Source organism: Lytechinus variegatus, chromosome 9 (assembly GCF_018143015.1).
Source record: "Lytechinus variegatus isolate NC3 chromosome 9, Lvar_3.0, whole genome shotgun sequence".
NCBI lineage: Eukaryota > Metazoa > Echinodermata > Echinoidea > Temnopleuroida > Toxopneustidae > Lytechinus > Lytechinus variegatus.
This window is the reverse complement of record NC_054748.1, coordinates 16570277-16597687: the sequence shown is the minus strand read 5'-3', so window position 1 is coordinate 16597687 and position 27411 is coordinate 16570277. Positions and strand designations below refer to the sequence as shown.

The following is a 27411-nucleotide window of genomic DNA, read 5'->3' as shown; positions in this document are numbered from 1 at the left end:
GGGTCGAGAATCTAGTAAATGTTGATGGATGGAAGCGAGTGATGAAACTTTTTCGTCATTCACGGGATTGACTACAAGTTTACAACTAAAAGATGAAGCTGACAATGTAGTTGTAAGTACGGTACGGTATCAGTAAATGATTTTAATGCATTCTCACTGCATGCACCGTTCAGTTTCTTGAAATGAGTGCTCCGATTCGATTTGAGGCTGCCCGTTCTTTGGTGACTTTGAGCCCGGACTGAGCTAGACTACGCCTACGGTAGGGTGCAGTATTTCCCCGCGAAGCTTCGGCGCGTGAGCATCGCGAAGTATTAGCTGACCGTCCGGCTTCGGCAGCTGAGCTGAGCTGAGCATGGATGAGTGAGGAGCGAGCTCAACAAACATCATCCATCCTGAACCAACACAAGGTGAAGGCTCGCGCAGGGTGACCAGATTTCACAAAACGAAATACGGGACAATCAAGAAAAAGATAACCGAAGAAAGGCTAGACAGTGTAAGATTTGTGAATAATAAAAATAATTGAAAGGAAGGGTGAACGGAAGAATTGAAGGGGAGAAAGAAAAGACGAAAGAAAAGCGATGAGAAGAAAGGAAGAAAAGATGAAGGGGGAAATGAATTAGAAAAAAATAAGAAAAGAAATTAAGAATTAAAGAAGGATAAAAGAAAAAATAAAAGAGAGAAAAACATGTTTTTGTCATTCTTTGAATTGAATATAGAAGAAAGAAAAAGAAAGAAAGGGAAGATGAACAAACGTGTAAAGACATCTTCGTCATCTTTTGGTTATTTGACGAAAATTTGTCACTTTAAAATGTATTAGATTCTAACTAAATGTTGTTCAATATTCTGAAATACAGGACAAATAGGCCTCCCGGGAAGGGTTTGTCGGGACGCCGAGACAAAGGAGCAAAATACGGGATGGTCCCGGGAAATACGGGACATCTGGTCACCCTGGGCTCGCGGGGTTTTTTTTTACATGAGTAATTTGAAATAAAACAAAGTTTGAACTTCTGCATCAAACATGACTTTATTGCATTTTGTCTTTTGAAAACATGTCGAATTGTCATACTCGTGACTAAAAGTTAGACAGCTGTTTGTTTCGAGGAGTTCTTTAATTTTTTACTTTTTTAAAAATTTTAATTCTCCTTGTACACAGATGGCTCGCTATCGTGCAGCCACCAGTAGGGGACTTTTAATGTAAAATACCCCCATCAGGGCTCTTCAATTTTTGTTTTTATTGAATAAAACTTTTGAAAATCAATGCGACCTACATGCAAATTAATAATAGGGCCCTCTTGGCATTAATTGCCCCCAAAACGGGGAAAATCAAGTTAAAAGGAACAAAAACAGTGACTTACCTCGGCTGTCGCGCTAGAACTTTGGTCTCTGTATTTGGTGAGTGAAGCCAACGGAGTTAAGCTGAACAACCAAATTTACAGAGACTGAAGCTTTTGATCTAAATTGTGACATGTCCAATTATGTCAAGAAACTTTATGAAATGAATGAGATAAACTTTTAGGTTATTGTTCCAATGAAAAATCTTTCCTAAACCAATATTTTCATTTGAAATATCTGTGTTATCATTTGAACCTGTAACTGGGGCATGTTGGAGGTATTTGTACCATCATAACTCTCTGAAAGTGTAATGTATTGTTTTAGTTCAAAACCTTGGACTTAAGAGTAATCAAGTATCACAGAACATCCTGTGCATGTTTCAGGTCACATGGCCAAGGCCAAAGAACATTTTTAAGGTCAATGAACTTTGGCCATTTTGGAGGTAATTATCAAATTGGTGTTTATAACTTTCAAAGTTTATGGACAGGCCTATAGTTTATGAAATATAGAAATGAAATATAGGTGTAATGAAGCATCACTGACAAGTCTGAGGCCACGTTATGTTATTTCAAGTCAATGAACATGGTATTGTATCATTATATGAATGGTGTTTTTTGTGAATAATTATATTATAGTAGTTTTCAAAGTCAGCACTGCTGCTATATTGAATCGTGTAATGCTGGTGAGACTACCAGAAGTGCTCCACTCATTGACAAATTACATTTACCTCAATAACGTCATTTTTAAATTTAAATACAAATATCATTGTTATCTTGTCATTTTGTTACTATTTCTTGAGTATTCGAGTGATCCCAAGTGTCTAACTGGGATGTGCTGAATATCCGAACAGTGTGAATTTTACTAATCGAATAGCGATCGGCGGCAAGCCATTCAAACCAATCGGTCACTCAATGTTTCCTCCCTAGCCTACCCGTAAAATTGTCTTGCAATTAAAGGGGTGGTCCAGGCTGAAAGTATGTATAGCTTAATAAATAGAGTAGAATTCACTTAGCAAAATTCCAAAATTTCATCAAAATTGGATAGCAAATAACAAAGTTATCGAATTTTAAATTTTAGCAATATTTTGGGAAATCAGTTGTCATAAATATTCATAAGGTGGACTGATGATGTCACATCTCCACTTGTTCTTTTGTATTTTATTATATGAAATGAGGTTTATTCAAATTATTTCCTCCAGGAACTATAAAAAATGGATTGACAACTGAATAGTGCATTAAATATTTATTGCTGCAACTTATCTCATTATAAGGGAGACATATTATTCACACAAGTATGAAATAATGAAAAAATTATGATTTTATGTAATAACATAAGAAAACAGAAAGTGGAGATGTGACATCATCAGCCCACCTAATGAATATTCATGACGACTGCTTTTACAAAATATTGCTAATCTTTAAACTTCAATAACTTTATTATTTGTAATCCGATTTTGATTAAATTTTCGGCATATTGCTAAGTGAATTCTACTCTATCATATTTTCTGCCTGGACCATCCCTTTAATTCCAAGTTTCTTGCATTGCAACACCCTAATACATTGTAGTCATGATTCTTTATAAATATTTTTTTCTTCATAATATTGTGTTGAATTTATCTACATGTAGATTTAGTGCATCTACTTCTGCCTGACTGTGCATTGAAGTCAACTGACTATGGATAGCCCTGTGCGTGCTAGTGTTCGTACATCGGAAGACGACAGGACCTCACACATCTTCACCGATCTGAGGTCACATGACGACCTCTTACTTCCTGTCCAAGGGTCAAAGAGGTTAAAGGTGAGTGCAGGGAAATTGTCATATGGGGACCCAAGGCAAATTTTGCACCCGAAAATGCCCGCAAAGCCCTGAAAATCTAAAAAAAAAGCCCTTGAAACTCACAGACGGTTCTGTATTCCCTGTATTATAGTGTAGCCAAGTTAAGCTGGTGAAAATGTAGCCGAGAAATATTTACAATTAATTTTTTTACCCCTGGTGAGTAGGGGAAGGCGGGGTAAGTTGTGACAGGTTTTGCTTTTTGCATGTTAGAATTTATATGATTAATAATCTTGTCGTAATAAGTACCTTGCCTTAAAATTTAATTCTTCTGAAATATTTTCCAATTCCACCTATATATATAACTTTCTATCCCCACACTGAAAGTCATCGTGACCTTTGAAAAAAACGATGTCAAATGGCTCAACTTGCCCCATATATGGGGTAAGTTTGAGCCACCTTCTGGGGTAAGTTGAGCCACAAAAACTATGTACAAAGTGTATGAAGGGAGAACCAGCATGTCAATCTTTTATTTAAAGTCTTTCACTTTCTAATTCTCTATAAATAATATCATCCTTAATGAAAAGAGCAGTCATGTAAATTTGCTCCTTTCAGCCAGCATTTCAATCGATTTGTATGGTTTGTTTTTGTCTCACCTGCGAAGCAGAGTGAGACTATAGGCGCCGCTTTTCCGACGGCGACGGCGGCGGCGGCGTCAACATCAAATCTTAACCTGAGGTTAAGTTTTTGAAATGACATCATAACTTAGAAAGTATATGGACCTAGTTAATAAAACTTGGCCATAAGGTTAATCAAGTATTACTGAACATCCTATTAGAGTTTCATGTCACATGACCAAGGTCAAAGGTCATTTAGGGTCAATGAACTTAGACCATGTTGGAGGAATCAGCATCGAAATCTTAACCTGAGGTTAAGTTTTTGAAATGTCATCATAACTTAGAAAATATATGGACCTAGTTCATGAAACTTGGACATAAGGTTAATCAAGTATCACTGAACATCCTGCATGAGTTTCACGTCACAGGACCAAGGTCAAAGGTCATTTAGGGTCAATGAACTTTGGCCAAATTGGGGATATCTGTTGAATTCCCATCATAACTTTGAAAGTTAATGGATCTGATTCATGAAACTTGGACATAATAGTAATCAAGCATCACTGAACATTTTGTGCAAGTTTCAGGTCACATGATCAAGGTCAAAGGTCATTTAGGGTCAATGAACTTTGGCCGAATTGGGGATATCTGTTGAATTCCCATCATAACTTTGAAAGTTTATGGATCTGATTCATGAAACTTGGACATAATAGTAATCAAGCATCACTGAACATTTTGTGCAAGTTTCAGGTCTCATGATTAAGGTCAAAGGTCATTTAGGGTCAATGAACTTTGGCCGAATCGGGGGTATCTGTTGAATTCCCATCATAACTTTGAAAGTTTATGGATCTGATTCATGAAACTTGGACATAATAGTAATCAAGCATCACTGAACATTTTGTGCAAGTTTCAGGTCACATGATCAAGGTCAAAGGTCATTTAGGGTCAATGAACTTTGGCCGAATTGGGATATCTGTTGAATTCCCATCATAACTTTGAAAGTTTATGGATCTGATTCATGAAACTTGGACATAATAGTAATCAAGCATCACTGAACATTTTGTGCAAGTTTCAGGTCTCATGATTAAGGTCAAAGGTCATTTAGGGTCAATGAACTTTGGCCGAATCGGGGGTATCTGTTGAATTATCATCATAACTTTGAAAGTTTATTGGTCTAGTTCATTAAACTTGGACATAAGAGTAACCATGTATCACTGAACATCTTGTGCGAGTTAGAGTAGTTTTCAAAGTCAGCACTGCTGCTATATTGAACCGCGTGATGCAGGTGAGACGGCCAGAGGCATTCCACTTGTTTAAGATACATTACCATAGGAATTACCATGGCTCAACTTGCCCCATGCTGTTTGGCTCAACTTACCCTAGTCCGAACTTAGTGCGATAATTTTGTATCCACACATTTATTATGCATCCATCATATAAAAGACTGACAAGAATGAAGATCCATACCTGGACTAATAATGTTGTTATCATGTCTTTATTATATTTAAAGACGCGTGTGTTTATAAAGCACTTATCTATTTCGCACTCTTTTTTACTTTTTTGGCTGAAATTCATGTTTTTCCCTCTAAAAAACTACTTTTTGTTTCAAATTTGAAAACAATGTGGTGGGGTTAGGGGTTATGCTATGGGTCATCAATACATGACACCACCGCAATGTCTGACTACCTGTAATTCATTATTGGCCTGGGGCTGGTGGCTCAACTTGCCCCTATGCTCAACTTACCCCGCCTTCCCCTACCCATTGATAAAGCCTATTAAGGTCAAGTGTACCCCAGGAAAATGCTGACTTGAATAAATAGAGAAAAATCAAACTAGCATAGTGCTGAAAATTTCATCAAAATCGGATGTAAAATAAGAGAGTTATGACATTTTAAAGTTTCGCTTATTTTTCACAATTGCACAAAATGGTGATATGCACAACTTGGTGACTCAGTCGATGTCTATTTCTCACTATTTCTTTTGTTTTTTATTGTTTGAATTATATATACAATATTTCATTCTTTATAGATTTGACAATAAGGACCAACTTGACTGAATCATATAGTATTAAACAATCATGTTCAGGGAGGAATTAATTGTTGTATCACTTGACAATGAGCAGACAATTAGAATATTTCATATAGTAAAGTACAAAAGAAATAGTGAGTGGATGACGTCATCAGTCTCCTCATTTGCATACCCATCAGGATGTGCATATAACGGTTATGTGAAATTAAGCGAAACTTTAAAATGTCATAACTTTCTTTTTACAAATTCCGATTTTGATGAAATTTTCAGTGTTATGCTTGTTGGATTTTTCTCTTTTTATTCAAATCAACTTTTTGTTGGGGTGGACTTGTGTTGAATGTAGACATGGAGTGGAAATCTACATAAACTCCAGGCTCCCTATGCGAGGACAGGATTTCTTCAAACATCAGGCTGTGGAATTCATTACCGTCTGTCACTGTCATCTGCACCTCATTGGAGCTTTTTAGCTGAAAGTGCAGTGTGTCAAGCTTTGTTAATAAGAAAGTCTGTAAAACAAGGCTTAATTGTCAGTATATCATCGAGGATCTAGATCTGGTACAGTTACATTAACTGAACTTTGTGAAATCTTGAAATCTACGCTGAAAAATGTTCACACCGAAGATCCCCAACACAGATAAGCGCACGTGGGACAATGTATAATTATTGCTTAGTTCGTCGGGCCCGACGCCCTACCCGATTCCTGTGCTTATTTGCTGATTTCTCAGCAATTACACAATTTCTTCCAGAATTCTTTGACACATGCGTTTTATTTATACAAACAGACACTTTGGTGGTCATTTCATTGGATTCTGTACGAACTCATTTTGATATCGTTACCAAAACTAGCATTTACCTTTAAGCTTCAGTCTGGTTTTTTAGCTTCTCATAGAGTCCATTGTAGAAGTGTTTACTTGCACGGTACACTCAGCACTTGACAAGCACAATACATGTACACCAGTGGCGGACTGACCAGACTGAAAGAAGAAGAAGTGTGGACTCCTCAAGTCATGATGTAATTTCAAAGGAATCATGTATGCGTTGCATACAAAAACTTGTAATTTTTGGTGGCTACTTCTCACATCCTACTGCCTTAAAGGAGAATGAAACCATTGGAACAAGATAGCTTGTGTGAAAACAGAAAAATCAAAGAAACAGATCAACAAAAGTTTGAGAAAAATCGGACAAATAATGAGAAAGTTATGAGCATTTGAATATTGCGATCATTATTGCTATGGAGATAGCAAATTGGCAATGCTACAAAGATGTGTGATGTCACTGATGAACAACTCTCCCCATTACTTTAGTATATATTTCACTTGAATTGCCTCTTTTATCACATCTATCCATAGATCATGTGTTCTTTTTACATGAGGGCATGTAATACATATTTTTTAAGAATACATAATGGATAAAGAGTTTGTATCATCGTAAGAAAAAGCAAAAAGAGACATTTTGAGGGTATTTTATAGTCCACCTAGGGGAAAGTTGTTCATCAGTGACATCACACATCCTTGTCGCATTGCCAATGGGAGGATCTCCATAGCATTAGTGATTGCAATATTCAAATGCTCATAACTTTCTCATTATTTGTCCGATTTTTCTCAAACTTTCTTTATTCTTATTCTTTGATTTTTCTGTTTCTACACAAGCCTATTTGTTCCAAAGGTTTCATTCCCCTTTAATCTGCAACATTGGACAAGCATTTAATGTTGCAGTGACTTGGGATTTTCCAGGACTCGTTTTACCATTTTTTGGGCAAATTGCCCCAAGCCCCCATGTAATTTTTTCCCCGGATGAGTTGCCCTATCTCCTTCGCCCACTCTCAAATAAGACCACCCAACAAAGCGGACGTAGATGCCATTTTTTTTTTCACACATTCGAAAGTACCCCCAAACCAGCTTCTTACCAGCTTGTAGTAATGTTGAGAGCCTTTGGGAATGTCTGAAAAATCTATAGTTATTTACAAGGCTCTCAACTGTTTTCCCTTTTTCTGCTTGGTATGATGTTAGGCGCTAGCATATCCAGAAAGGGGGGGGGGGGGGAGCTAGTCCGTACTCCCTTTTTGAGAGGCGCAATTAGATTTTGTAATGTAAAAATGCTTTTTAAAACATGAAAAAAAAACTTTCGCTTGTCAAATTTTTCTTGGACGAAATACCCTTAATTTTTGGTTAAAACCCTTTTTTTTCCTTCTTAAAATTTTCCTTGGGAAAATGTGCCCCCCCCTTCGAAAAATCCTGGATCCGCCACTGGTTGTTAGGAATTTAGATTTATATGTCACATTGAAGAGTTATTTGAATGTTTACTTATATGTTTTTGGTTAATTTACTTGGATTTCTTTGTTCGGTATTTTACAAATTTGCAGTCATTTACTCACCTATTATTATTTTCAGTACACATGTATTACTTGCTGTCGTCAGTACGTAGCACTGGGATCATCACATGGTGGTCTCTATATCTTCCAGAGGGATACACTCAAATACTTGATGCAGATTGGTAACAAGGTATGAAGTTAAGACTATTTAACCAAGTCAAGTGACATGATGATGTGATCTAACTATTCAACTTTGCCAGATCGGGGGTAACGGGCAGCGGAAGCAGGGGGGGGGGGGTTGAGGGGGCTTCAGCCCCCCACTTTTTTCTATAACCGTGTACAAAAACGTAAAAATGACCATATGATTGTGATTTTATTTGCATGGTCAGCCCCCCCCCCCGCACTTTGAAAACCGTTCCGCGGCCCCTGGTAATACCAGGCATTTCAGGGTCTCATGCCTGAATCACAGCCTATCCTCATATACAACGCCTGGTGACTTGTCACTGAAGAGCAGTTCCCTGATTAAAATCTCACACATCGCCCGTCTTTAAATTTTTATATAATAGCAATAATAATAATAAATATTTACCCATGGTAGCCACTTAAGTTCCGAAAACTGTTCTCCCAGCGGGCCCTGCTATTATTATTACCTGGCTAAGCTAGTCTACCTATTCAGGTGCACACAGCTTTTTGAGGAATTACTTCCTGCCAGTACCCATTTACCTCACCTGGGTTGAGTGCAGCACACTGTGGATGAATTCCTTGCTGAAGGAAATTATATCGTCGAAAGTGTCAGATTTGAGTCTGTGCTGCAGAGACTAATATGAACTTGCTCTCTTATACAACAAGGTCAACTTTGGTATCATGTAGAATCACATGATTGTATGTTATTTATTACATGTAATTGTGGTTATGTGAAGTTCTAGTCACATGCAAACCATGTGTAAACATCGGTAGTCTAGCTTAGCCGGGGTAATATAAAATTTGTAATGTTTGTTTAAAAAGGGAAATTCCCCCTGATGTGTTTTATAAATGCACAGAAATGAGAGAAACATTTTGAAGGTAAAATCCATCAACATTGTTATTGACTGGGGGGGGACTAAACTACATGTATATTGCAGTGCACATGCGCCACCAAATAATAGTGTCAAAGGTAATTTTTGCTGATCATGGCACATAACGCGCGTGACTCATTTATGGTGTTATAAAAGGCCAAAATGGATATGTATATAACAACATATATTTTTACGGATTATACCTGTACGTGTTAAGGGATCGAAATTGTCAAAAATGCACATGAAAATACTTGAATAGGGTAAAGATTTTACCAATGGATAAAACTTTTTTTTTTTTTTTTAACAAGTGCACACCTAGTTAACAATAATGCATATAGCATTTCCATTTATTTGAAAGCAGTATAAAAGAGCATTCCAGATTAAATGCATTGCTCATGGACATAGGTGCCACGGCCGGGGATCGAACCCCGGACTTTCCATGTATAGCCAGGCGCCTTAGACCACTCGGCCACGGCACCTCCAGGGCCACGGCACTGTTTAGGAGGGTTTGTATATCCTCTGATCAAGCATGCGTACTATATATAGTTGAGTGGCCCCTGGGATAATTGATTCTTATTAATTTTTCTTCTGCTACTGGGCTATTCCATATTTTGCATGCATTTTATTATATACACTGTAAATGTCTCATATTATTGTTATTGTTAGTAATATATTATTTGTCTTCACAGGAAGGACTCACAAAAGCTCTTTTCTCTCCAAATGAAAAAGTGATCGGCTTGGCAACAAGGTAATAAACATTAGGTTTTGATGGAAATAACAATTGGAATCTCATTATGGTGTTACTTTGCATGTGATTTAGAGATGCTTAATTAGTCTGCATGCACAGACCCTTGATTTTCACATTTCCACAGTGCATAATGCAGAGTCTTAAATGTAAAATATAGTAGCTGCAGCTAACAATTATTTCATGAGACAGTCTTTAAAATCAAGGTTAATCATCACCATATTATCATACATCTAGATCTGGTATACATGTATTAATGAAAACTTATGTTTGTGAAATCATGAAATCTTAGCTCAAAACCGATAATTCTGATGATCACTTACACAAAAAAGCTCATGTGGGACAGTGTATTAATATTGTTTGGAAAAATACCCGACATTGATGGGATTCCATGCTTATTTTGCAAATTTCTCAGCAATTACGCATTTTCTTTCAAAGCTATTTGGCACATATTGTTCATTTATAAATACAAACCCTTGTGGGGTAGTTCTATTCGATTCTGTTTGAAGTCATTTTGAGATCGTTAACACAACTGGTATTTATCTGTAACAGAAGAAATCAGGAACAGGAAATCTCATGAAGGTCTCACTTACATAGGGGGTCGGATGTACATACAGTATGGAGTTGCCCTACTGCTGCTGCTACTGCTACTACTACTACTACTACTACTACTACTACTACTACTACTATTACTACTACTACTACTACTACTACTACTACTACTACTACTACTACTACTACTACTACTACTACTACTACTACTACTACTACTACTACTTCTACTACTACTACTACTACTACTACTACTACTACTACTACTACTACTACTACTACTACTACTACTACTACCATTATTACTACTACTACTACTACTACTACTACTACTACTACTACTACTACTACTACTACTACTACTACTACTACTGTTACTACTACTACTACTACTACTACTACTACTACTACTACTACTACTACTACTACTACTACTACTACTACTACTACCATTTCTACTACTACTACTACTACTACTACTACTACTACTACTACTACTACTACTACTACTACTGGGCAATTCCATAATATGATCAACCTTTTTGAATGTTCGATCCCCTACCCCGTTTTTCTCAAGTCTTGATTTACTTCATAAACTGACCAAGTCATGATCCTTTGACAACATCACAGACTGTCAAAAGAACAAGAAATCAGAGACAGGAAGTTTTGTGAAGGTTCCACATATAGTGGGTCGGATGTACATATTCTATGGAATTGCTCTACTGCTGCTGCTGCTGCTGCTGCTAATACTGCTAATACTGCTACTACTACTACTACTAATACTACTACTACTTCTACTACTACTACTACTACTACTACTACTACTACTACTACTACTACTACTATTGCTACTAGTACTACTACTACTACTACTATTACTACTACTGGGCAATTCTGTAATATGATCAACTTTTTGAACGTCCGATCCCCTCCCCCGTTTTTCTCAAGTCTTGATTAACTTCATAAACTGACCAAGTCATGATCCTTTGACAACATAACAGACTGTCAAAAGAACAAGAAATCAGAGACAGGAAGTTTTGTGAAGGTTCCACATATAGTGGGTCGGATGTACATATTCTATGGAATTGCTCTACTGCTGCTGCTGCTGCTGCTGCTAATACTGCTACTACTACTACTACTAATACTACTACTACTTCTACTACTACTACTACTACTACTACTACTACTACTACTACTACTATTGCTACTAGTACTACTACTACTACTACTATTACTACTACTGGGCAATTCTGTAATATGATCAACTTTTTGAACGTCCGATCCCCTCCCCCGTTTTTCTCAAGTCTTGATTAACTTCATAAACGAAAAGGAAATTTTGTGAAGGTCCCACATATATATAGGCGGTCGGATGTACATGTACATACAGTATTTTATGGAATTGCCCTATTTAATTTGTTGTAAGCATTCACTATTCAGTCCCGTTCTTAAACTTTACCTGTTACTATTTGAATATTTTGTCGAATTCAACCCTTTTCCTTGTGAAAAGTGGAGGAGCAGTCATCGCATGGCAGCTGAACATTTCCTCGAGGCAGAAGGCAGAGAGACTGGTAGCCACGCAGACCCATCGTAACCACACAATCACCAGTCTCTGCTGGGATGGGGCGGGGCTAAGACTATTCTCCGGAGATGACAGAGGGCGCATCACTGTCACAAATACAGATAGCAGTAAGGTATGTCACTGTTAACACATGAATGAGACTTTGCAAAATTATTTGGAGGGCTCACATTTATACATAGGTTTAAATGTGATTAAAAGGCCTAACGTTCTGATTTCAGTGTCATTATATTTATGATTGTGTGAAAGCCAAGTTTGAATTTAGGTATAGACATCTAATTTCGATAGGAAATGGCTGGAATCAATCCTGAATTGTTTATCGTACATCCGAATGCTTTTATTTAAAACAAATTCAGGCTTGCTTGAAATTATATTCATTTCATTACCATATGCTTTTCCTGGTGTAGCTCATTCAGGAAACAACATGTGGGACCACACTATAAGTGGACTGGCATTTTTCAGTAGTTTTGCTGATCTTCTTTTGATCATTACTCTGTATTTATATTTTTTCCTGAAGAATGGCTTTGCAGAACACTTATTTATAGTTTTTATAATTCTGTGTAAGTTTTCTTTTTTGGTGTAACCAGTATGAGAGTTTATCTTTAAGTCTTGCTCACATTATATGTATTTGTGCCGTCATCTTGCGTTCAGCGGTATATTGGCCAAACCCAGACAAACTTGGTATAAAATGCGACACGATGCAGTAAAATGAGCAAATACAAGGTCAACATGCAGACTGACACATAGGCCTTGCATTCTTGCTTGCTAGTTTCAATTTTTCAAACATCCGCAACTGAATACAAGATCAAATCCATACGAACAAAGATGCTACATTGTAATGGATGCAAATTTTGCGTTAAGCTAATGTAGCAATATGTAACTAGAAACACAAAGCTGTGCTTCAATGACATCTCAAATTACTCAGAGGTTCTGTCTATAAACAGGCTAGATGTAATATAGATATTTTATTATTTATTGTTGTAGTTAGTGTTTTTATTATCTTCAACATCATCATCATCATCAACATTATCATCATTATCATCATCATCTCCATCATCATCTCCATCATCATCATCATCTTCATCATTTTCATCATCATCATCATCTCCATCATCATCATCATCATCAAAATCAACATCAGCATCATCAGTTTTACCATCAAGAAAATACTCATCATCATCATTGTCATCATCCTTATCAAAAACATCACCGTTACCATCATCAGAATCAACATCATCCCTGCTCCCATCAGCATCATCCTCATTGTCATCCTCTGAATCATCTTTATCATCTTTATCATCATCATCATTATCATCATCATCATCATCATAATCATCATGATTTAGATCATGATCTTGATCCTTGCCGTTATTCCCATCATCACTACGCTCAAAATCCTCACAATCATCATCATCTCTATCATCATTCTGATCATCATATTACTATGATGATGACTGACGATCATCATTTCTATTCTTAGCCATCAGGCCTCTTCAAGTTCCAGTCCGAGTTGGTTGTTGATGTCGACTCTAGCATCGTTCAGATGGACTTTGCTGAAGAGAGACTTCTGATCTCTACTCTGACGAGGTGCTACTTATGCGACCCAAAAAAGTAAGTTAGTGTTTTATGATGGGTGATAATGCTTAGGACAAATTTTGTTTGCTGTTATCTTACCCAGCCGACCTTCATAAAACTCTTCACAAAAACCTTTTAATGAATTAAAGAGAGATGAAATTTTCTATTGGTTAACCCCTATTTATATCATAAAATAACTTGATGTTGGTTGAAACTGCCCTTTTAATGATTAAGTTTAACCAAGTTTTCAATTGTTTGTTTTCATTGTTCAGGCGACTCTCTTTCCAGATTGGTTCAAAACTAAGGTTAGTACTTTCATTGTCTGTTCATTTGATTAGCGACATCAACTTTCAGAATCTTAAACTCAATACAATAATCTCAACGTTAATACATAAAATGTATGTGTATATCTTTTCTCCTTTAAGGTCTGAACATATTTATAATTTATTTTAATAGTTTGCCCTTCATATCCTCATCTTATTGATAAATCTGTCTCCAATCTAAACTTTCAATTGTATGGTGATGTATTGTATTATTTTATTATTAATGATTTACTGTCTTTTGATGGATATTACATTGTATTTGATATTTTATGAGATATGAAAATAAACCATACTGAAACTGAATAATTTATTTTATGTAAAAATTAGAATTTTATACAATTGCAGTTAAACCTGCAAATTTCCCGGATCCATCAAAGTTTTATACTCTTTTACTCTATTTAGATATTAAAACCAGACTAATCTTTCCTATTTACATGTACGTTGGTTAATTTTATTAGCAATTATTGACTTTTGATCATTTGATATACAGAGATGGTGCTTATGGAGCTTGTTTTTTGAGTAAGATTGGAAGTGAGAAGCCCTCTATCTTTTGTGCAAGGCCAGGGAGCAGACTGTGGGAGGTAACATTATTATCTATAATGCTATCGAATTGAATTGAATTGAAGGTTTTATCATCATTTCATCGCAGCCAGTGGCTGAATTGAGAAAGATTTACAAAGTAAAAACATATATATAAACATAAACAGTGAAATATTTGATGTAAATCATAACCGCAACAACATTGAAAATAAGCAAATATTTTTTTGAAAGAAATGTCCAATAACCAATTAATATTCCAGTAAAATTTTGAGACATGATAAACCAATGCGTATGAACTTATATTGAAGTTGAAATTGTTGGTATAAAGAATAGAGTTTTAAGAAATAAATTGCAAAAATTTGAGTATCGTGTAGAAAGTTATGGAAAAATTACAAATCTTTGTGTTTAGTTTGCGTTTCCTTGTATTTTTTTTCTATTCTGCTTATTGTTCTCCTTGAATTTAAATTGCCATTATTTTTAGTAGATAAAGTTCTCATTACTTGCTTTTTGATGTTTATGTAGCAGCTATTTTGTATGTTAATGATTATTAGGGGTGTGAGAGTTCAGATTTTTATCTGATTTCATAGTTTTTTGTTTTGATTTTCAGCTTAATTTCAGCTTATTTTTGGCTTTCCTCTGTACAAAAAGAATGGGAGCTCTTTTTATTTCAGACTTTTTTCAACACTCTTCAGCTTTTTTCAGTTCTTTTTATTTGTGACCACTCGCACCCCTGGATTATTGATTATTACATTTCTCCTTTTTGTGAGTAATTCTTAAAATTTCTGGAAATACAAATGTTTGGCTTAAAGTGTGTCCTTTTCCAATCCCCATTCAATCCCACTTTCCTAGATTCATGTACAGATTAATAACATCTGCTGTTTATATTTCTCTACCCCTTGTGAAGGCCAATACACTTTGTCAAGTGCTCAACACCCATCAGTTCAAACAGCTTCTAGCCACGCCCCCGCTTCCAGTCATGGGGAAAGGGTAAGTTTTTAACTGAAGTACAAGCGTCTGGTTGCCTGTTGAAATGGAATGTTTGATAGAGAGAAAATTAAACGAGCATTATTTTTGTTGAAAATTTCATGAAAAGGAAAGGAGAAAATTGTAGTTTTCGTAAGTTTGATTGTTTTCACAAACATTCAGTGCATGATACATGTGTGTTATGGTGATGGTGATAATATACAAATAGCGAATAGGCATGAGTGCGATGGTGCGAGATTTCGCATGAGGTGAAAGAAAGATGCTCTATTCAACGAGGCGTTAGCCGAGTTGAATAGAGCGTTTCTTTCACCGAATGTGAAATCTCGCACCATTGCACGAATAAGAATATTCGCTATTTGTGTTGTACAACGCCTCGGAATCTAGCGAAAATATGAAAAAACACAAGAGTTTTTCCCTCCAGTAATCTATGAAAAGGGAGCAAAAATATTGAAAGCAAAAAGCAAAATCCCACAAGCCGGGCCCACAAGCGCACATGATCTTGGACAACATTGCGCATTTAGCCAGCGGGCTGTACGCGCATTGTTACCTTATTCAATGAAATCGCATTGTGACGTCACCTAAAGCCGTGCAATGGTACATTTTGGATGGTACGTCTTGTGTGCAACGGTACGAATGTGTGACATTCAGCCTCCCATTTGATCGCGTACAACAAGCTAAGTAGGCGTTGTACAATAAGGATTATTATTATTCATTTGACCATGTTGCCAATGATGATGATAATGTTTAGTGATGACGCTGATGGTGGGGGTGGTGATGATGGGAGTGATGATGAGAAGGATGAGGATACTGTTGATGGTGATGATGACGATGGTAATGATGATAAAGATAATCCGAATGATGGTGATGTTTAGTGATATGTTCACTTAACTGTTTAGCAGTAATAATGATTATGAGGTAGATGTTGGTTATCAACCTCGATTTCTCTTTTCTCCACTAGGCGAGAAGTGATATTCTCATCTGATGACACCAAACATCCTCCTCAATCTTTAGCCTTCCCTATACTCCGTCCTCTCGGGTAAGTCCACATCTAATCATTTGGACAATTTTAAGTCAGGTATATTTCATTATATTCAAAAATTTTTCTGGGGGGGGGAAATATGCATAACAAAACTTATTGAAAAAAAAAAGTGAGAGAGCTAAGCTATGAAGCTTATACTGGGGGCGCTTTCGCATTTTCTGATGTGAAATTTAAAAATTTTGTGCTTACTTTTGTGGAAGTGTGAAAATGTTCAATAGAATGAATATAAGTTTTCTTGAAATTGCCACTGTGATTCACAGTCACCCTATGAGAGTCAGGGCTGTTTCGGACCTGTCTCATTAGGGAGCTTTCTCACTGCAATGCAGAACACTTTCAAGGCCATCAAAAGTCTATCGTCACAAGAAGTCTGTCGAAAATCGGTGATTCAAAACAGTCTCGTCCTAGATTCTGGACAAAAGACGTATTTGCAATTATTTGTCAGGTCTGTAACTTATGACGAAACTGCTCTCCCGGTTCACCAATTTTCGACAAAGGCCTCCCAGCTGTTCATTTTGATTTGACCTGCATTTTCAATACATTTACTGTGCTCTTGAATTCATCCTGCGCGGCGATGCAAAAACTCCCTATTGTTTTATGACATCATATCGGGCAGGATAGGATTGCCATCCATTGGTCATAGGAACAACATATTTGAAGAAATATAACTTGTAACTTCTTTTAACAATAGTTTAATATTCATTTCTTGTGTAGCACATAACCTATGCCATTTAATGACTTTATGCACTTCCAAAGGTACTTTCGTAAATTTAATGCTTTTAAATGCTTATCCTCTTTTTTCTTAGCAATCATTTCTTGGTGACGTGGAATGAGCGTGGAGTCTTTGTCTTTGATCCTGTCAAAGTAAATGTCCTGTTTTGGACAAATGATATTTCAGGTATGTTTTTAAAAGAACACATTTTCCTTCTGTTTTTTAAATATTTTGATTGCACTAGAACCTGTACTCATGTAGTTATGACCAGCCACCCCAAACCAACAATGCATGTAAGTCACACAAAATGAATTTCGTGATTTTTATTGACCGTGAAAAAGCACATGTACAATGTATCCTAAGCTTTAAAATGATATATAACATGGCAAAAATGATAATAAAAAAAATGATAATAAAAAATATAAACCCACACAAGTACTTTTTTGAATGCTGAAGAAATTCAGTGAGAGCTTCAAAATATTAGGGGAAAACAAGGTGTGAAGTAAGGGGTTCACTCAAACATGAGGTGTGCACACTGTGTATTGATCCTGGTGGAACTTCAAATCAGCAAAACATGGTGTCAAAGAAACTCTTGGATCTTGTCTTTTATTCAGCTTTAAGTTTTGACATTATGAAGAAGAATTACTCTTTCAGATAATTTTCAAATTCTTTGCTTTTTGAAGACTAATTATTGTTATAGCTATTTATGGAGATTCTTCCATGGCAACTTATTGTTGGTTTTGGAATGACTGGTCACATTTTGTTTTACTGGGTCATGTACTCATCTTTTATCATGTTCTCTTGCCTCTTTAGAAAACTGTTATAAAAAATCTTATTGATGCCTAAAATCCTGAAATATTATTAGGAAATTGCCCACCCACATCTGGAGATGTCTATAGTTCCTTCTTTCTCTTCGATAATTAGTAAGGTTATGTTTTAGTTTCGGGAACCCAGCATTTGGAAGGCCATTGGCCTATGCTAGCTCCCCATATTCTTACATTTTTTTCTCTGGTTATGTATATTTATTTTTATTTGTATTCAGTGTATTCTTCTTCAAATTTGAATCATATGTTATATGTTTTGTTATTAGAATTTGAAGTGAATGAAATGAAATGTATATATTTTTTTATCATCAGGTTTATCAGATGTGAGTGTGAGCAAGAGCTCCCTCTACTGTTTACACAACGACGGCCGCATTCGCAAGTACACACTCCAAACCATCCCCCGCTGTGCTGCCTCTCTCTACCAACAAAGCCTGCTGGTCCAGTGCTCTCGACTAGTCTTGCGATTCCAGACACAGTTCCAACACTCCCGTGCCAGGCACCACATGCCGACGCGGGTCCTGCACGAGTTGGCCATGCGTGTGGCTGCGGAGGAATCTATCTTGGGCAGTGAAGTCGAGGAGCTTGCAGTGTCTGTTGAGAAGAAGATGGTGGATGTGTTGTCGAGGGCGAGCAGTCGGAGGAGTAGCTTTGATTCCTACGACGGAATGAAATTGCAGTCCGGGATCTACGTTGTCAGGAAGCGACTTGACAGCGAATGCTCTGATGACCTTCCTCTCGGGTGAGTCCATCCGTTTCTCTTTCCTTAGTCTAATATAAGATGGTCTATTATCTCTGATCGGTCCCATGACATTTCCTCAAATATAAAATCTAACCTCCAGCCCTAATCCTCATCTTCTCATTATCCTGAACCAAACAACCCTATGCCTTCTGATATGTTAAGACTGGAGCAAATGTCGGAGGAGAATATGTTGTGTCACCCTCAGGTTGCCTAACATCTTCATGGCTAAACCCATTTGCCCGTATTCTGAAGTCGGGTTTAACTTAGACCATGGTCTAACTCTGTGCTGAAATTATGGGAAGCTAAACATTTCAAAGTTTTGTTTACAGTGATTGCTTCTCATGTTTACTGTGCTCTTTACAAATTCTTTAATGGTGAAGACAGCTGTCATACTTGTCCTTCCCAGGTAATTAATAATGTTTTGGGAGTCAAATGAACTGATACATCAAACCTCTACTGTTAGAGATTTATACTTAAACCACAACTTTAAGCCAGAGTTTATGTTAAACCCGACTTCAGAATATGGGCCAATTTCTTTACTGTCAGTTTGGCCCAACCATATTCACTTAGGGTGTGTTAATGCTTCCATTGCGAGGACAGAATCAGCGATTTCAAACGTCGATTCAAAACGCCGTAAACGTGGTTCTGGGAGTGCTGTTTATGCTTAACTTTTCAGAGCAAATCATGATCTCCAGCTGGCTTCGCATCGTAAAGCGAGGTCAAATTGGGCGCGCCTTTTTTTTGAAAGTTTTTTTTCCGATTGTTGTTATTACGTAGAGATAACAAGGAGCAATACGACTGTATTTGCCCGCGGATTTTCATCTCACCAGAAGCATGTACCAAATGACGTCATTTAAACACGTTTACGATCGTGGTTCTGTTTATACTTCCCCAGAAAGCCTGATTCTGGTCAAACGACGTTTACAAACGCACCTTTTTGTGAGTTTACGATCGGCGTTTTGAAACAGCGTTTAAATGAAAGTAAGCATGGACGCAACCGTGTTTTGGACTAATCACGTTTGGAAACGCTGATTCTGGCCTGAAAAGTGGAAGCATAAACACGGCCTTAGTCTAATGCACAGATATTCTAATTTCCTTATCCTCCATCAGTTACACATTTTCCCACTTTATCTCATGGTATTTGGTTTAGAAAAACTTAATCTAATAAAAGAGTTAGTGGTTTTAGACCAAGTGGACATCAAACAAAGTATTAGTATTGTCTCATGAGGCAAAATGATTATTTGGCTAAGTTGCATTCAGATTAGATGGATAGTAGACTTGTATTATGTAGAGACAGTGATTTTCTGTTTCAAAAAATGGTAAGTTTCTGTTTCTGAAAATCTGCAATTTCTTTTCAACTTGATCTAAAAATGGAAATTTCGTTTTGTCACTGAAAATGTACAAAGCAAAAACCTGAATTCCATTGTGCAAAAGTGAATTCTATGAATTTACATGAAAAGTGTAAGAAATAAACAAAATTTCTGTTTTATTTACCAGTAACATGGATAATCACTGTCCTTAATTATGCAACGGTCCCCTTGTCTCCCAAGCAATGATATGTGGCTTGGATATTGTAAATAAGATATGTCATTATTCCTGTATGGCCATGCGTTTTAAGTTGGGCCCGCAAATAGGTGGTATCGTTACATTTGCACGACAAGCACAGAAATAATTAATGGTATAAAACTTGAAATACATGTGCTTCATGGGTATATTTGGTATCATATTAAAGGGAATCTTTATACCAATTACTTAAAAGAAAAATAAATACTTGAGATTACTTCGTTTACCAGTAATTAGCAATTATGTAACATCAATTGGCCATTTTTGCATGGTGGTAGACGAGGGGAGCATGACGAGGGGAGCATAAATTTTCATTTCATTAAGAAACTAAATGTGTAACATCACAGTACCTAAATATGTAATAGTTTTGGGGCTCACTAGCTTATTCTTCAATCATAAGTGGGTCAAGTTTGAACTTTTAAGGTAAAGGGTACCTAATTAAGCTAATTAATATAATTAATTGATGTAAAACATGAAATTAACATGATTGAAATTGTGACTGTCTGATGTATAGGAAATGAGGAGAGATAAAATACAGTTGTTGGTTACACCTTCAATAAAATTTAAAAGATGCATAAATTTCAAAAAGAAAAGCACAAACTAATTAAAGACTTCAGATAAATAAATCAATAAATCAATCAATCTATTGTTTTAATAATTACATGTATGACCTCATGGTTTCAATATTGACAGTGTAGACTGATAGTGATAACTTTGTGTCAGAATCTTCAGATTACTCTGGGAACATCATAGATATAAATACACCTTTTATGCAATTTTAATTAATGAAAACTTGTTTGTTGCAATAAAGTCCTCATCTGATTCTATTTACTTTTTTCTTAATGTTACATCACACTGCTTCTATAAATCAGTAAATGACACATATTTGGCTGGCACAAAAGTGTTCAGAGAATATTTTTCCAAATTATGAAAAAAAAAACTAAACAAAAAAGTACTTGAGAATGAAACTAATACAAAGATTAAACTAAACAGAGGCAAATGTACCCATAGAAATATGTTCTGTGCATTGACATTCAATTTGACCCAGTACCAAGAGACCATGTCTTGCAGAATGTTGAGCAAGAGGGTATATTTAAAATATAACACTCTAAAATAACAAAGTATTTTTGCCAGGTGTCTGGATTTATTTATAACTTGTCAGTTGTTTTTGTTGACACCAATTTCAAATAAGCTTAAGCAGTAATGAGAACTTTTCATTGTGCATTCACATTTTTCCTATATTTACATGTTTAAACCTGACTCAGTTGTCAACCTGTGGTCCACCGGTCTTTGAGCCAAGAGGTGGCAAATCCCACAATTTGAGTCAAATGAATTCATTTTTTATTCATAATAACCACAGTATATATATTAGAATATACTGGTTAGTGTTTGCAAGTGTATTTATGCAACTAAAGGCAAGACTAATTATTATTTTAGGGGTAAATCAAGCATTGACATGATTGATACATATTTACCCGCAAAAATTGTGATGTGAAATTTGGTCTTAAAAGATGATTGCGCCCAGTTATTTTGGTAGAGTTATCCCCAACAAGTTATATATCACTGGAAAGGTCTCACTCTAAAGAGTTGAAATATGCATGTTATTTCCCTATAGGGTGTAAAGTTTATCTGATTCTCACATTTATTGGGAAGTATGTTTTTTTCACAGTTTTCCACATATTTTGACCTTTAACTATTTAGGACATTACCCTATGCCTTTTCTGATTGCATTTTTGAATTCCTCAGACAATTTCCTTTCAGAATATATATACTTTTATGGGTAAAGGATGTCAAACATAAGAAAAAAATGCAATGGTATAAAATGGTGCGATTTTCGAATGAAATTGGAGTTGTAACGGAAATGGGCCCAACTCAAAACGCATTCAGGCCGTATAGAGATCTATCCTAGCATCAACAGAAGTAATATAGGAACGGGATTTCATGTGCTTAAAATAGCAAGCAATGGACATAAGAGCATGTTTTATGTTGTTAAGACTATATTGGCGTTGATTCAGCTGACTTAGTACGCAATAGGGTTTATTTAGTAAGACTATGCCCCATGAATGTTTATAGAACAGAATATAGCGTACTTTACAATGTGTCGACCAGCTCATTTGGTGTGGCGTGATTGGTAAAACGATGCGCTATTATGGGTTCACTGCAATCAAGGTCATTGAAGCAGGGTCGAGTCTCTACTTGAACGATTTTCAGAGTTCTGTTGTTGCTTTTTTAAATTGAGGCAAGACTCTGAAAAATTACAAGTCCAAGATATGTAATCTGATTCAAAGCCTCAAAAACTGACTTTGCCCTATCATAAGGTGATGATTCTGCTGAATCATCGCGAAGATAGTCTTAACAGTTCTATTGGGGACAGTTCTATTGGGGACAAACAAACAGTCTTTCTAAAGTGATAAATGCTTAGTGTAGTAGGTTTCACGGTACACCATGTATCTTCCTTGGGCAAGTGTTGGTCCTGAAAAGGACCACCCAATCTCGACGTTTTGACTAGAACTCGCTTGTCGAAACATCTTTCTCCTGAGGACAACAAGAATATACTTGTCGAAATGTCCAGATTGGGTGGTCCTTTTTAGGACCAACACTTGCCCAAGAATGATACATGGTGTACCGTGAAACCTACTACACTATTCTTCGCCATGGAAACCTTCAGAAATGATAAATGCTTATTTTTCTGTCAGGTATGATGCTCATATGGAGAGACTTCAAGGAAGCCTAGAATGGACCAGTCAGGATACGATCCAAGAGACCAGTCTAACCATGGTAGGACGAGAATCAAAGGATGCAACTCAGAACGATACTATCAACTCAGAAATCAGAGACAAGGAAAGAGAACATACTGTGGTCAAAGACAAGAGCCTTGAGGAAGAAACCAGCAGCAGCGATGCTGTCACGGTAGACATTGCTTTGGGTGAACAGAGTGGATCTGTGCAGGATGCAGTGGACAGGCAAGTCATGAGAGAGAATGGACTTTGTTTGGCAGAAGTGGATGTTTCAGGTGATGGCTGTGTTGCGGAGGAGGAAAATAGCAATGTTGTTGATTGTCGTAAGGTCATAGAACACCAAGAGCAACGGGACGTTGAGTCTGTTGCTGAAGAAGCGAAGGATATAAGCAGCAACAAGTTGGACACATCAGAAAGAATTACCGATGCAACAGACCCTGGAATGAACGCTCTGAGCCCTTTAGATAGTAGTCATTTAGACTCAAGTGAACCTTCATTGGATATTAGGGAACATTCCTCTGAGGAGCATGATTCTTGGACTCATTCTAATGAGAGTAACGTATGTTCAGATAAAATAGAAGCTCCACGGGGGAAGGGTCTCTGGAAACAAGATGCGGAGAAGGTAGGATCTGTGACGGATACAGATGGCCAGATCCAGGTCCAAGGCAATTCCATGGACATGGATCTGTCCAGTACTGCAAATCAAACCATTCTCACAGACATAGAGGAACCTGAGGAACTTCCAATTGGAGTGCAAGGTGAGGAAGAAAGTGGCCAGGTGATGATGGATGATCTGACCGAGAGCGATAGGTCACATCAGGGTCAGATGCTGCAAGAGAAGGGTAAAGCTTTAGACATTACTGAGGATGAAGAGGTCCTCGTAGGTGATTGTTCTCAAGAGGAGCATGGTAAAACCAGTGGCCCAGGAGCAGATTCTGAAGAAGCCGTGAAAGAATTGGAAGCAAGGATTCCAGATGCAATTGCAGTTGGAGGAATTTCCTTTGAACATCTTGCGATCAGATGCAGTGGGGTGGACAAGCCTGTTGGTATAACTGAAAGCAATCAAATGGAATCTTTAACGAGTAACTCAGAGGATAATCACAACCTGAAATTGGAAGGTTCTGACCTACAGAAAGACTCAAAGACTGTTTTAAATGATATTCATTTGTCTGAGCTGAGAGACAAGGATGTCTGTATAGAAGATACTGCAAAGGAAGCAGAAGACATTGAAAACCAAAGATATACAACAGGTGCTGAAGCAGGAGAAACCAAAGAATCGTTAAGTGTAAACACAACCATATTACCGGACGTGTGCCTTTTGAGTAAAGAAATCAAAGCAAATGATGAACCTGAGGAAGTCCAATTTCAGGAAGTAATGAACCATACAACAGGAGAGGAATTGCACCATTCCAGACTGGATGAGAATGTGAGTAAGTTCAACCAAGAAAGCATTTCAGTTGATGTGTCTGGGTTTGGGCTGGATGTGTCTGGTTTCGGGCTTAGCCCATCGGATGACTCCTTTCCCTCTTCCACAAGTGAGGTAGAAGAGACCCTTCCTCAAAACCAAAGCTGTCATGTCCTAGCGCATTCCGTTGGAAATGCGAATACACTTCATCAGAGAGAAGACATTACTTGTCTTGGTGATGAATCTTATCAATCTGTTTCTAATGATGATGATCTTGTGCAGGATAACCTCACTTCAGTCGTCGTCACTGAGGTGAAACCAGTTGACCAATCAGAAGAATCTTGCAGTAGTCCTCTCAAGTTGAGGCATTCCCCGGACCACCCATCAACCGATGACAGCATCCTTTCGACGTCTTACACCTCGAAAGACTCCAGCGTTGACAGCTCGTTTAGCTTATCAAACGCCACAGAGTCAACCATGTCACCGCTTTCAATTCAGATTCCCGATGCTCCAAGCAAATCCAGTTCAGCCGAGAACCTGGAGATTGTCATTGAGGATGATCTTGAGATGGAGGAAGGAGATGCCCAGTTTCCAGATGCTGAAACGGAATTGATCCGGTCTGTAACAAAGAGCCAGTACACCCAGCGAGAGACAAAGGTGAAAATCGATCGATCGCAGAGTCTGGAGAAACTTGCTGAGGAATCGTCAGGAAGGCAAACCCCATCGGAATCTCCAAAGCGGAAAAAGACGAAGAGTCGGGTGATAGATATCAGTGAGTATTTTATTCTTAAATAATCATTTGATTTTCTACTTCTCCCCCCCAAAAAAAATGAATCCAAAAATTTATAAAGTAAGAAGTAAAAAGAAAAATTTAAAGATAGTTAATCATTTTATTGAGATATTTGTAAAAAAAGGTAAAAGTAAAGAGATGATAGATTGATTTTGATAGTAAAAAAAATGACTCAAAAAATTTCGTAAAGAAAACTGAAGAGTATCTACTCCAAAACTTGACATACATATGCATTCATACTGTATTTGTGCTTAATTGACTGATTGATACTAAAAAATTGGATTTCATAATTTTTTAGCATCATTAAATCCCTACATGTAAAGTAATGACATACATGTAAATCATTACTAAATTAGCCTTTCTCTAAAGGATATTTTGGCAGATCAACTTTGAAGTCGAGTCATGGGATGCATTTACGGGTGACTTGTGATCTCACTAGATTTGGGGTTATGGGGTCAAAGGTCACGGAGATGTTTGTTCAGATATATATTTTAAGAAATACATGTACATGTATAACAATATAAACAAGTACATGTATATATATATATATATATATAAATAAATACATGTGCGCGGTTTATTTCTAAATCGTCTAATGCCCATTCATCCAATTGCCAACTCATCTACTACCATTGGGTCTATCATCAGTTTGTCTACTCACCACGTGGTCTACTTTTATTTAGTCTAATGCCATTTGTTCTTGTAACCAGTTGATCCGATAGCCATTAAGTCCATGTACCAATTGATTTGATTAAACTAAAGTTTTGATTGTGCAAAGTGAATGAAAAGAAAATGAGTATAAGACCAACTGTGTATTAGGTGAAATGGTGATTAGAGGAAGTGATGATTGGACCAAATGGTTATTGGACTAAATGATCGTTAGACGAAATGTTGGACATAATGGCATTGGACTGAATGAAGGTTGACCATGTTGTGAGTGGACGAGTTGGCAGTGGACTAATTGGCAATTTACCGTGTGTGCTTTCGTTTCAGCCGCAACAGTTTCAAGGAAGCCATCCCCTCTACAGTCCCCCGTCCCTGGCTCTGTCCTTTACCGACCAACAAGTCTACCAGACCTCTCCCCCCATTCCTCATCCCAGCCTCGCTCCCTCAAAACGACCCCTTCACCCACCATCCATTCCCCAGCTTTGTCGCCTAAGAAGGAAGCACAGAGACCCTCGCCGGTAAGCTCCACCCTGCCGTCCCCCAACGTGATCATAGCCGCAGCGTCGGGGTTACCTCATTCAAGTGGATTGATGGAAACGCAGCAGATTATCTTGAACTCTACTGCTCAGATTAATCTCAAATCTGTCAAAGACAGGTACACGTACATGTATAATCCTATAATGTTGAAATATATAAAGTTACTTACTATTGAAATGTCTTTTGCTGGGGTGTATTTCAGAAATTGGGGTTGCATGACTAATTTTTTTAGCATCATGTAGAAAACAAAGAAAATATCCCATAGCAGGAAAAAAGTCAGTTTCAACAAAAATCAGAGTTGATTCCTTTTGTCATAAGACTGCAGCATAGTCCATATCACGCACCATTGTGCTTCCAAAGGGGGACTTGGATATAACTACCCTGGCTTAAGCCCAGCAACCCTTTTACACAGCACACAGGAATGAATTTCCTCTTCCGGGTTGAGTGGAGGTATATAGATCACGCTATATAGATGCATATTGTTTTTAGCACATGTATTTTATTGAAGATTAATCTTTTCCGCTTTCTATTCTCCTCAGCCTCGCCTCCAAATTAACCAAGACCAAGACCTTCCTCCAGTCCATCGGCGACAGCAACCCCCTCTCACCCAAGGAAGAGGAGCGTTCTGCACCCCCTCTCCAGCCACGCCCTTCCCCCTCCTCGAGCCCCATCTTGGCCAGTCCCACACACAGGAAAGTGTCCTCCTCAGCGAACCAGCACAAGGAGATTGCCTTTCAGCAGTCTACTGAGAGGTTCCAGCCTCCGCCGGGAACTTCACCTTCGCCTGGAGCTTGTTCACCTGATAATGGGGGATTTTCACAAGAGAGTGAAGAAATCGAAATTGATTCCAGGCTCGATGATGTGATTGAAGCTACAAAGACCGCTTGGTAATTTATTGCCGAAGACCATGTTAATTTGACTCGTCTTTTGTTGGAATTTATGCTTTATTGATCTTACGTTGATCCGTAAAACGTACCTGTTCTTAAATCCTAC

The 27411-nt window shown here is 37.3% G+C and overlaps 1 protein-coding gene across 1 annotated transcript; it reads left to right on the top strand.

The window, feature by feature from the left end:
• Positions 1–26843, top strand: LOC121421850. The gene is made up of 15 exons (XM_041616651.1): positions 1–106; positions 2959–3129; positions 8138–8248; positions 9803–9861; positions 11918–12101; positions 13467–13597; positions 13834–13866; positions 14375–14465; positions 15329–15411; positions 16367–16444; positions 17251–17342; positions 18293–18719; positions 22979–25197; positions 26209–26536; positions 26744–26843. The coding sequence occupies exons 2-15, from the start codon at positions 3007–3009 to the stop codon at positions 26841–26843; spliced, it is 4059 nt and encodes a 1352-aa protein (XP_041472585.1). The 5' UTR covers positions 1–106; positions 2959–3006.
• The last annotated feature ends 568 nt before the right edge of the window (positions 26844–27411 follow it).